Below are 12,858 nucleotides of genomic sequence, written 5' to 3' on the forward strand. Positions count from 1 at the left end.
CAGTAATGACACCCCGGTTACGCCAATCGGAGGTCACTAAAATAAACATTGAATCGGTGTGTAACTTTGCAAAAACAATGTCGGACTCTGTAGTTTTCTCTGGGCCCCTTCCCAATCGGACCGGGAGTGACATGTTTAGCCGCATGTTCTCCTTGAATTGCTGGCTGTCTGAGTGGTGTCCAAAAAATGAGGTGGGCTTCATAGATAATTGGCAAAGCTTCTGGGGAAAACCTGGTCTTGTTAGGAGAGACGGCATCCATCCCACTTTGGATGGAGCAGCTCTCATTTCTAGAAATCTGGCCAATTTTCTTAAATCCTCCAAACCGTGACTATCCAGGGTTGGGACCAGGAAGCAGAGTTGTAGTGTTACACACCTCTCTGCAGCTTCTCTCCCCCTGCCATCCCCTCATTACCCCATCCCCGTAGAGACGGTGCCTGCTCCCAGACCACCAATAACCAGTAAAAATCTATTTAAGCATAAAAATTCAAAAAGAAAAAATAATATAGCACCTTCAACTGCACCACAGACTAAAACAGTTAAATGTGGTCTATTAAACATTAGGTCTCTCTCTTCTAAGTCCCTGTTAGTAAATGATATAATAATTGATCAACATATTGATTTATTCTGCCTTACAGAAACCTGGTTACAGCAGGATGAATATGTTAGTTTAAATGAGTCAACACCCCCGAGTCACACTAATTTCCAGAACGCTCGTAGCACGGGCCGAGGCGGAGGATTAGCAGCAATCTTCCATTCCAGCTTATTAATTAATCAAAAACCCAGACAGAGCTTTAATTCATTTGAAAGCTTGACTCTTAGTCTTGTCCATCCAAATTGGAAGTCCCAAAAACCAGTTTTATTTGTTGTTATCTATCGTCCTCCTGGTCGTTACTGTGAGTTTCTCTGTGAATTTTCAGAACTTTTGTCTGACTTAGTGCTTAGCTCAGATAATTATAGTGGGCGATTTTAACATCCACACAGATGCTGAGAATGACAGCCTCAACACTGCATTTAATCTATTATTAGACTCAATTGGCTTTGCTCAAAATGTAAATGAGTCCACCCACCACTTTAATCATATCTTAGATCTTGTTCTGACTTATGGTATGGAAATTGAAGACTTAACAGTATTCCCTGAAAACTCCCTTCTGTCTGATCATTTCTTAATAACATTTACATTTACTCTGATGGACTACCCAGCAGTGGGAATAAGTTTCATTACACTAGAAGTCTTTCAGAAAGCACTGTAACTAGGTTTAAGGATATGATTCCTTCTTTATGTTCTCTAATGCCATATACCTACGGGGATGGGGTAATGAGGGGATGGCAGGGGGAGAGAAGCTGCAGAGAGGTGTGTAAGACTACAACTCTGCTTCCTGGTCCCAACCCTGGATAGTCACGGTTTGGAGTATTTAAGAAAATTGGCCAGCTTTCTAGAAATGAGAGCTGCTCCATCCAAAGTGGGATGGATGCCGTCTCTCCTAACAAGACCAGGTTTTCCCCACAAGCTTTGCCAATTATCTATGAAGCCCACCTCTTATGTAAACACCTTGGAATCCCTCAGGAAGCATTAGAGGGTTTGACCAAGGATGGGGACGTGTGGGCTATGTGAGCTATGAGTATGCTGCCACTGCCACCTGGACCTGAATAAGTAGCAGAAAAATAAATGAATATTTCCAAGTTAAATTAAGTCAGTTTTTTTTCTTTGATAAATTACTTTAAACAATTGAACAAAAAAAAAATATTTTCTTTGAATTAATATAATGATTAATCAGCTTTCAGTTGAGATGAGTGTATTGTCATAAAAATATAACTGTCTTAATGACCAGCTCATGACTCTTAACAGATCCTAGAAGAAGTCAAATTACAGTCCAAACAAATTCCCAAAATAAAAACTCAGGATGCTTAGAAGAACTTTACATCAGGAAACCTTAGAGTCCAGATCATTATTTAAATTGACCCCACGCCACCTTTTGCAGTTATGCTTGGATTTTATGTTACATATCGTAACGTGTGCTTCTCAAGATTTCTTGGCTATAAGCAACAACTATTCTGGAAAGGACTTGTTTTACACAAATCTAGATTCCCGATTGAGCTGCAAGGTACTGTGGGTGAGATTGGCGAGACTGTGGACAGCTATTGCTTGGGTACCTCACCAAATATGATGGCCTTAAAGCTGTTGCCAGTGCAGCGCCGAGGCAATGTGCACAGTCTTGTAGGTTTTTTTTATTGTTGTCCTACACTGTTGAGTTGTCATTAGTAAGAAAAGAGCTAAACAAACCTTTGAAATGACATGAAGAAACCTAAAGAAGTGGATCAGATTGGTTAGAGGCATGTGTTATATGTCAGAAGTAAAATACATTTTCAAAAATCATGGATTCAAACAATGTGCAGTATTTATTTGTAGTTTTGTGCATCCAATTTATAAATGTTTTTCTGACTATTGCTCAGGTTCTACGGCTTGATGACTGAGTGCTGGCAGGAGGGACCAGCACGCCGACCACGCTTCAAGGACCTCCACAGCCGTCTGAGAGCATGGGAGGGGCTATCTTCCCACGCCAGCTCGAGCACGCCTTCTGGTGGCGGAGGCAATGCCACTACCCAGACCACCTCCCTCAGTGCCAGCCCCGTCAGTAACCTAAGCGATCCTCGTTATGCGGCCGCCACTGCTGCAGGGTACCTCTACCCAGCCCAGGCTATACCCCCACCAGGCCAGATGGCTCCAATCCCAGCCTGGACACCCATCGCTGTGGCACAAAGCCACCAGCGCTTTATCCCTGTCAATGGCTACCCCATTCCACCAGGCTATGCAGCTTTTCCAGCCCACTTTCCTCCCCCAGCTCCACCAACTAGGGTAATCCAACACCACCTGCCCCCCCCAAAAAGTCGCTCACCGAGCAGCGCCAGTGGCTCAACCAGCACAGGTCACGTCAGCGGTGTGCCCTCCACCACGGGCTCCAACCATGATGCCAACACACCCTTGCTTTCCCACTGTATCATGTCGGGTAGTGTCGGCGGAGGGGCGGCTCAGATGTACGGACAAGTATCCCAAAAGGGGGTGGGACCTCTGGACCATGCATCCCAAACATCAGCGTTGCTTGCAGCTGATCCCGACGTACTGATGTATAACGACTCGGTCATCACCGCTGACCTGTAAAAGGAGAGTCTTTTTGCTTAGGGTACAAATTTAAGACGTTTCCGGAGGCCCCAGCGACGGGCTCCTGAGCACATCTGGGTCTCAGCCCACAGCAGCTATTCTACATACCAGCTGCTTGACTTTCTGTTCAAAGTCTACTTACCAGAGTAGCTTGAGAATGTTATTATGTTAACCTCTATGTAAATATGGTACATACGTCCTGAATGAATGAATGAAATCAAAAAGGAAAAAACACTTCTTAGTCCATCCATATCCGGCGTCAGTCTCCATGATGACCTTTAGGTGCCTTACGGCAGTGGACATATTAAAATGGTCAAAGTGCATTTAGTGTTACCGCCAGCAACAAGCAGCAGACAGAACATTTTTGGCTTTAGTAACAAAAAAAAAAATCAGGAGGTTGCCGACCTCTGGTTCTGGCTCTCAGCACCTTACTCAGCCCTTTTGACCAGGTCATCAAAATGTAGTATTTTTGATTGTGCATAACAAGCCCAATAAAAACTCACACAGTCCCTGCAGAACTGACACGTGAATGTTTTTGTAAAACGGCAACTTGGCGAGTCTGTGACACTGACACAGGATTCGCCTTCATCATGAAGTTATAGGCAGCTGCAGCTCTTCTGACTGGACGCCAAACTTGCCATCACCTCAGTCTCCCCTATACAGACGTAAGGACTCTTTACTTTTTGCAGTCTCATTGTTTTTGTTGCTTTATTTCTTCCTTTGTCTGTGGAGTCCTGAGGTTCCTGCACATGCTGCCTACAGCAGGAAGATGAAGCTCCAAGCCTCAAGAATCCTGGTGCTTCTCCTTTACTAACCAGTGACCTACAATGAGGACTGGATATTTTTTCTTCTTGGTCTCACTGGAGGGTCCTTGCATACTGCTGGAGTGACTACGTTCAAACCCCATTGCTCTCACATTAACAGGAATGCGCAAAATGAAAGGAAAGGGTGAAGGGACGGTACTGGAATTGGACCTTCGTGTTCATCGAGTAGTTACTTAGTGAGTCTCTACGTCTGGTTACACCCATCATGAGGGAGCGTCATCTGTGTCGCTGCAGTCGTGTGACGTGTTTTCTATTGGAGGATCCAGCTGGCAGGTGCCTCACTGCTGAGAACCCCGGTAACCAGACCAAACGGGGAAAACCCCCACGTAACACTTGACTGTTCAGGATTGACCTCAAATCTGCCTCGGCACTAACACTAGTGTGCGGCGTGAGCACCAGATCCCAAACCTGACCTGGCCTGAGTGATGTCAAAGTATATAATGGCGCCCCCTATCCTCTACTGCCTCTACAGTTGAAGCGGACTGGCCTCAGGGTGAACGTGAGGGTGCTGTCAGTAATGTGAGCTGAGATTTCCACATTCACGAGTGGTTTAGTTTTATACCACAGGCTCTTCAGTGTTTGAGTTTTAAAGGAACGTACGGTTTCGTGAGTTCGAGCTCTGCGGCGTCTTTTGCGTTGTTTTCTCTTTGTTGTTTTGTAGGCAGTGCAGCCAGAAAGATGCAGAGCAAACAAAGGGCTAAAGCAGAGTGCTCATGTTATAGTTGTAAGATAGTCAAATGAACGTCGTACATGTATGTTTGACTTTCCTGTGTTTTATGTTTTTTCCGTGACTGAAGAGAATGTTTCACTCAGAACAAGGGAGGATTTAATAAAGCCGCTAGTTTCAGTGCCCAGGATGGATCAAAACCTCAGATTCTAATACAGTGTTTGTAAATCTGACGTCAGTTAGTCAACTTTTAATTTCAACTCCTTTATAAATGCTGCAGTGCACCGTTCTGACAGTAGAGTGTGCTCTCATCAAGTCTGCAAATGTTGAAACATTTCAAATACAAAGCTGTTTCACAGTTTAGAAAAAGGTCAAACTTTATTTGTAGAGAAGATTTCATACAACAAATGTAGCATCAATGGTTTTGTGTTGAATAGTGATTAAAGAATTGAATAAGGAACAAAATAAGATGGGGATTCTCTAAATAAGATCTCTGTTCATGTTTTTAATCTGCTTTGGCCATGTGATTTGTCTGTCACTCTGCTCTTTGAACGGACAGTTAAAGGACGTTTTACTCCAGAGTGTAAATCAAGTGCAAAAAGACAGTTTTGTTCACATGTGGGTGGATCCCGCCTGGTGCACATCTTGAAGTTCTGAGGCTTTATAATTGCAGCTGTTTGATGACTATGTATGCAAGGCTAAAGCTACAGTGTGTAAGATTTAGTGTCATCTAGTGGTGAGGCTGCAGATAGCATTATTTTCCTTCATGTTTTGTTTTGTTTTTTTTGTGATGGGGATTCATGCTCCTTTGCTTCTCTTGTGATAACCAATTTATACGATCGTCCATTTCACAAAAACAGGGGTTGTCCTGCTTATTAACCCGCACTAGCAACAAGTAGACCGTGTACAGGTGATCCAATCACTGATTCCTCATCTTTTTTCTTCAGTCTTCTAGCTGTGCTGAAAAAAATGTGAAAGACGGAGTAAGTATGTCCCTTTTGGTCGACTGTCTCAACATAGCGACCTCCGTGAGGGGGCCCGCTCCCATGTAGATATGAACACCTTGTTCTGAGTTCATAAATACACATGGATTCATTGTTGCAAATAATTCTGCACCCTAATGAACAGATGTCATGAATGCTATATTTCAGTTCTGCTCATAAACACCTGAAATCCTTCACACTGCAGCTTTTAACCTTTGGTAGTTGATGTCATTATTATTTTGTGTTGCTGACTTTGAATCAATATGATGCATTTTTCCCCTTTTTGGGACTGAAAGATGGTAGTAACAGAACAGTTGAGAACAATATGTGTTTATATTGTGCTGCCTTAATACCTGTGTAGTAGACAATCATTGGATTTGTAGTGTTGCACTCAGCTGTGCTATCAGTTTTTAAACCACGCCCAGGCGCCATAGACGCCATTATGTTCAGCATTCAGCCGATCAGCCATTAAACCTGAATTCACACTTCGTTCCTTCCAATCAGCGTTCATCCACAGATTCTGCTGTAATAGTCTGTGAGCCAAGCAGGGTTTCAGTCCCAGCTAATGTGACAAAATGACACTTACAATCCAGTCTCAGTATAGATTGGCCTCCAACCAGGTAGAACATAATTAACGATTGTCCAGGGATTAAAAAAAGCAATGCTAAGATACCCTTTGCCGTATGATCCTTGTGTTCTTTGTAATTTACAGTTGTTTAATTAATTATTAAGATCCTGTTGTCTTACATACAATTTGTACATGTTCAATAAAGCCCCTCCATTAATCAGTCAGTCAAAAACAATATTTGCATTTTAGCAGTGTCTGCAGGAGGCTTTGCGTATGCGTGTACATGAGCTTTTGACAAAAGTGGAAGTTATGCAAATCAAGGAATATTTGTAAATCATTCTCTGTGCATTTGCTGCTATTAATGAGACAAATTCAACCATAGGAAGTTAGTGTTGTTAGCGGAGGATAGCGTGCACACTAACGCTGCAAAATGTATTATCAGATTACAAAAAGAGCGTTCTCAGCTTTAGAGTGTTTATTTCACGCTATCTTTTACATACTATATGACAAATGGAGGTTTGCAGCTAGCTACCAGCCTGTGATGTCACCATGCTAACGTCAGCGATATAAGTTCAGAGGTGTTACTAGGTTCCAAAAATGGTGTTTTCAGTTTTAGAAGTGTTTGTTTCTCCATAGTTTTTGCATAATACATGACAAAGAGGATGTATTTACACACAAACAAAACAGAGTTTTGCAGATAGGTACCAGCCTGTGACGTCACCATGCTAATGTCCGCGAAATACGTTCAGAGGTCTTATTAGGTTGCAAAAATGGCGTTTTGCATATAAACACAAATCAAAGCGGTTTTGAAGAGACCAGCCACTGATGTCACAGTGTAGCTCTACTCTGATTGGCTGTCATCCCCCGTCAAACCTCGTAAAATAGGTCAAGGTTAGCCATCTTTGAACTTGACCAAGGTCTGTGTCCCAAGAATGTTCCCTGTGAATTTGAAGACTGTCACAGTAATAGAACTGGACTTATGCTGAACACGGACGGACGGATGCCAGATCTTCACAATACCTGATGGCCATATGTTGGCCTCAGCTAAAAATGCTCTGATCTTCTCACTGTGGTGACCAAGCTTTCAAAACTGTCAAAACTATAGCCTTTTAAAAAAGCCTATTCGGAACAGGTGCTAAGGTTCATTAGGTTATATTAGGATTCCATAATTTAATTTAACCTTTATTCCCATTGAGATTGACAGCTCTGTTGCAAGGGAGACCTGGGCAATTATAAAGTTTCCAATTCACCTCACCTGCATGTCTTTAGTAAGAATCTACAAGACTACAACTACCCCTGGACTTGGCACCTGCCCATTACAGGCTGGTACTCATTTACAGCTGAGTGGACTGGGACAGTGCAGATGAATCGTCTTGTCCAAGGACACAGAAATGTAGCGTGACCGGGCATCAAACCCAAGTCTACATATTGGGAGCTCCTTATCCCACTGATATCCTTACTTTGCATTAGTTCAAACAATAATTTGCTTAATTTTTAGCAAAATTACAACAGCTTTAATTTTTGACCCCAGTGCAAACTGAAATTGGCCTTTATCGCAATATTTGCAGTTTTTACCCAATAATTCACTACCTTTAGCCTGTAGATGGTTCAAATTGCACTTGGGGGGATTTTTCTGATCAGACAAACAATGTGGTAGACCTTTCAACAAGATTGGAGCATTTTTACATCTTGATTTCTGTGTAATCCTTAATTGAGTGCAACCTGGCTATAGCTGTCCCTCTGGCAAGGTCAGGTATATATATTTTGGTGTAGACCATCGTGTACTAGCACTGGGCTCTAAGTGTTGTCACCTTACAGGCTTGCATGTACTCACAGGATCCCTAGCTGTCTGTAACAATGTGAAGGGACGAATGTTTGTTTCCAACTTTGTTCAGGTCCCTTCTGTCAGAAATCACTCAAATATCACATGCATTTGTTGATTTTCCCATTAACTTTAAAGTTTTCTTTGATGTTAGTTCTTGTTGCCTCAGAAACTGATCTGAACAGAGCTGCCGAGGCATCTACATTTGTATTCATGATCTGTTAGGTATAAAGGACTCGTGTGTATTCGTATAGCAGTGCAAAAACCACTTGTACACAAGACTGTGAATCTTCAGCAAGTGTGGGTATCTGTATTTGGCAAAAAAATAATAATTCTTGTGCCTTTTTTTCTTTTATTTGAATGATTGCAATTGATGTTTCAGTGCTGGTACACCCTTGACAGAAGGTGTATGTGCATATCTTTTTGACCAAGAGACATGTTGACTTTGTATTTTCTCTGAACATTTTTGCACAGATGTTTTGTATTGCAAATCCATTTATTAAATGATGTTTGTTAAGCCGTGTAGTTGGGGGTTTATTTTTGAAATTATTATGTTCTTTGCCCTTCAGCTGTCCTGGGTCACCACAGCGGATCCAGCGCAGATCTGCATTGGGATTTGGTACAGTCATGGGGTGAGAGGCGGGGTACACACTGGACAGCAAGCCGCCAGTCTATCAAACACATTGACACTCACTCACACCTACGGCCAGTTTGGAGTCACCAAGTCACCCGCATGTCTTTGGATGTGGGAACCCACACAAACACGGGGAGAACATGTAAATACGGTAATAATTTTTATTATTCTGAACATTTGAGGATGTTTGTGTTGATGAAATAAGGTGTGTTATCAGTATGAATCCACCAGGTACCGCCAAATCTCACTGGAATTATCAGGATTTGTTTTTATAGTAGAGAAGCTTGAATCTTCGACTGGACTGGGTTGCTTGACGTGAGGATGTTTCGCTTCAAATCACAGAAGCTTCCTCAGCTAAAATTCTTGCTCTGGTAGTCTGACTTCTGTCTTGACTCTTGTAGAGAAGAATAAACCAGAAACCAACAAAAGCTGGAGTTTTTTAACCTAACCAGACCCCTCCTACCGAGAGGCCGACTGCTATAGGCTGCTATTGTTGGCTTCTGGTTTATTCTTCTCTACAAGAGTCAAGACAGAAGTCAGACTACCAGAGCAAGAATTTTAGCTGAGGAAGCTTCTTTGATTTGAAGCGAAACGTCCTCACGTCAAGCAGCCCAGTCCAGTCGAAGATTCAAGCTTTTCTACTATGGAAACCACCTGGACAACTGAGAGCTTACACAGAAACAGGATTTGTTTTTCTCTTTCTTTGTTTCTTTTCTGTTCTTAACCAGGTGGTGGTGCCCTTTTACCATTTTAGTGTGTGTGTGTGTGTGTGTGTGTGTGTAATCTACATGATATATGAAGAATATAACAAATATATTGACGCATTTTATAATACACAAACAATTTCCTTCTGGATTAATAAAGCTATTTCTTAAAAAGAAGAGAGCGTATGAGATGGACTTGTGTTAAAAACATATTGATCCTGCAAAAATTTGGTGTTGAATGGGTGAACAAACCTACCCACATGGGTGGAGCCTATTTCAATAGCTCCTGGCCCCCAGGGACTGGGAGCGAAAGTGCAGGTATGACCACAAATTGGAAAAAAAAACTATTTACAACAGGCAAAAGTAGTATTAACTATGATTTAAATTTAAGAGTTGAATCTTAATGTAATAATGATCTTGATGGCGTTCACACAGTTGTGACTCTGGAGTGCTGTTCTTGTGTACTCGGGAAAAGACAAAAGTCAGTGGTAATTCAGATGTTTTGTTTCTCCCTGTTTCTGCTGCTGTTCTGGAACACTTTGTGGAACACATTTTTGCAGGCCGAGGCTGCATAGTAAACCCCCGTGACTTCTTCATCAAAGACGCTGCTTTATGGAACTGCTGGAAGTATAATTTCACCCGGGGCAAAAAAGCTAAAATCATTTGCAATGTTCACAATTGGAGCAAACAAAGAGGAGGAGGGGGAAAATGGATGCATCTGTAGCTGATAGAGCACAAACAGAGACCACGTTTTCCTCAGAAAGTCATTCTGGAAGTCATCTGGATTTTCAAACCCATGACTGAAAACATTTTCTACTGCTGCTTCTTATAATAAACCTTTTGTTTTGTTTTTGTTTTCCAAGAGGGCATGAATCGTGCAGCTGGACTCAGTCTGTCACATGGCGGTGGGGACCTGATATAAATCAGCAGGAACTATACAGATGACCATTTGGAATTTCTCAAATATAGGATGCAGTAATCTGAGTTTGTGTTACTCGGTAATAGTACCCATGGGCATGAAGACAGTAGGGCTACAGCAATCTGATATTTGACTCCAAATATTGACCTTTGGCAAATTTGACCTCACCTGGGCAATTCCAGATCCCACCTCCATATGTGTGCCAAGTTTAATGGACACTGAAGTGAATGTCAAAATTTTGGCCTTTGGCCTGTGCCTAAGCTAACCCTTTAAGGTCAATTCTGGGATTGACCTTCATCCATAAACCAAGTTTGGTGGAAATCAGACAGAGGACCTGGGAGGAGTTGGAGAAAATAGACAAACGTTTCTCAAATTTGTATGTCAGTGTTGGTTACTTCAGACCCAGTGGCTTCTTCCTCCAGGTCCAAATATGACATTTGTAAATGTCATTTCACATCTTTAAAAAAATACTTTATTGACTTCTGTGAGGTATTTAAATGTTTTTTTCCAAAGCAAAAGACAATGAGAACTAGAACAACTTGTACCACTATAAATGTTTTAATTTAGATCTGCTCCGACTATCTTGAAGTGTTGAATTTTTTGGTGTTGTCATTTTTTACACTGTTCGTCTGTTCAGTTATTCTACGTGTAATGTCGATTTCCTGTAATAGTAATAATAAGAATTTTAAAAAACATAAATGGGTGTGTATTTAAAGGGAAGCTATTTAAATGGACTGTATGAAAAGATTTACTACACCGGGCCTCGAACCAGTGAGCAGTTGATTGTGCAACGGACTCTTTTACTGTTGCGCTGTAGGATAAGATGACATCATTATTATTTCATAAAGTCCTTTCAACTGAAGAATTCTCAGTGTGGGGAGGGGTGAGGCCTTTAATCTTTATCAAGGATAAATAGAAACTGTTGATGTTTATTCACCTGATCAGGTGGCACAGCGCATAGAGACGTTCTCTTGGGAAGCCGAGAAGGCGCGTTCGATCCCCGCTGTGTCCGACACCTGATTTGGGCAACTGACTAGACCTGTGTTGAGTTTGCTTGTAGGTCACCGTTACTGATAAATAGTGGACAATTAACACCGGAGCAAGAAACGGACGTGTCCTTTTTTTTTAATAGGAATTATTTTTTGCCTCTTACTTATGTTTTTATGAGTACTTTAACTTTTACTTGGGCACTTGTGACGACCTCACTCTGTCTTTAACTGTGCAGTACTGGAGATTTTTGTATTTAAAATCCATTTAAATGCAGCTGTTGGGTTTTTTCCCTTTTTTCTTTTCTTTTCTTGACTGAACCTGATAGAATCCATGTTAAGGAGTTATCTCATAATTCCATAACATTCAGTCACAGATTGTCCAAACTATCTTTTGGAATCTTTATGATCAGGCAAATAATGTGGTGTAGTTTTCTATATGATTGGAGCATCTTTTAATTTAGACCCCTGTGTAATTCTTCAATTGACCCCTACCTGGCTGCTTATTGAAAATTCAAGTGGCCAATCAGTTTTTTTTAAAGAGTTAATGTCTCTGGATTATTTGTGCCAAATTTGACACTTGTAGCACCATTTGCAGGATTCCACTCTAAATATTCTCTTATCTGCTGCACTATATATGAGATGTAAGATGCTGCTCCTCAGTGCTTCTCAATTGCCCTCAAAAGTATAGGAACACTTGGTATTTCACACATTTTAATTTGTTTATTCCATTTAAAATACATTTTTTCTAAAATTACCTTCCTTAACTCAAACTGAAAGCAAATCTCTACAACTTGATATAAATTCATTCAAAATATATGTAAAATCCAGCTTCTTGATGAAGTGGTGTAGAGGAGGATTTTCTTAAAAAGAAGACCTGAAAGTTCAGCTACAATTTGACAGAAAGTACATTTCAGATGAAAGCCAAGATTTGATGTTTTGGTGAAAGAAACTTTGTATTTCTTCATAATTGATGTAAATAAAGTCCAAGACATATTCAGTGACTTCAAAATGTTCATGTTTCCATCCCCTGAATTGTCTAAAGAAAACTGGCAATAAAACTGATTATTTACAGGTTGTATGAAGTTTTAGAGATTTGCTTTCAGTTGGAGTTTGAGGAAGATAATTTTATAAATTTTTATTCCTTATTTTTTTGTATTTCTTGTATTTAAAATGGCATAAACAAATTAAAATGTGTGAAATTCCAGGTGGTCCAATATTTTTGGAGGGCACAGTATCCTAACCTTATGATGAGTGCAGAATGAGTGTGATATTATTAGTTTTGCTTTAGAATGTTTAATTTTCACTGTTAAATATTCGGTAAGGTATATCTTCTATTATACATTCCAAATCTAAGGTGGAGCTCTACTAGTGTTTCCTAAGGTACGCCTAAATATCTTTTAAAAAGAGAGAGAGAGAAAAGAGCCACTTAGGTGCCTGGTCTTGAGAACCGGGATGGTAGGTTGAAAAGCTTTTTTATCCCATGGGAACTCTCCTTACCCACCTAAGGGCTCAAGAATATAGACAGCATGTACTCGTATATCAGTGACATTTACATGACAATTTATATGACAACACTGAGATACAATAATT

General features: G+C 40.9%; 1 protein-coding gene across 2 annotated transcripts in view; it reads left to right on the top strand.

Moving 5' to 3' along the window:
* ror1 (receptor tyrosine kinase-like orphan receptor 1) overlaps positions 1-5,134 on the top strand; it is a 356,306-nt gene extending 351,172 nt beyond the window's left edge. For both annotated transcript variants that reach the window (XM_034179554.1, XM_034179555.1), the window contains one exon: positions 2,453-5,134. In XM_034179554.1, coding sequence (XP_034035445.1) covers positions 2,453-3,158 — 706 coding nt within the window. In that variant the 3' untranslated portion in view covers positions 3,159-5,134. The remainder of the gene's footprint in view (positions 1-2,452) is intronic.
* The last annotated feature ends 7,724 nt before the right edge of the window (positions 5,135-12,858 follow it).

Source organism: Thalassophryne amazonica, chromosome 10, assembly GCF_902500255.1.
Source record: "Thalassophryne amazonica chromosome 10, fThaAma1.1, whole genome shotgun sequence".
Taxonomy (NCBI): domain Eukaryota; kingdom Metazoa; phylum Chordata; class Actinopteri; order Batrachoidiformes; family Batrachoididae; genus Thalassophryne; species Thalassophryne amazonica.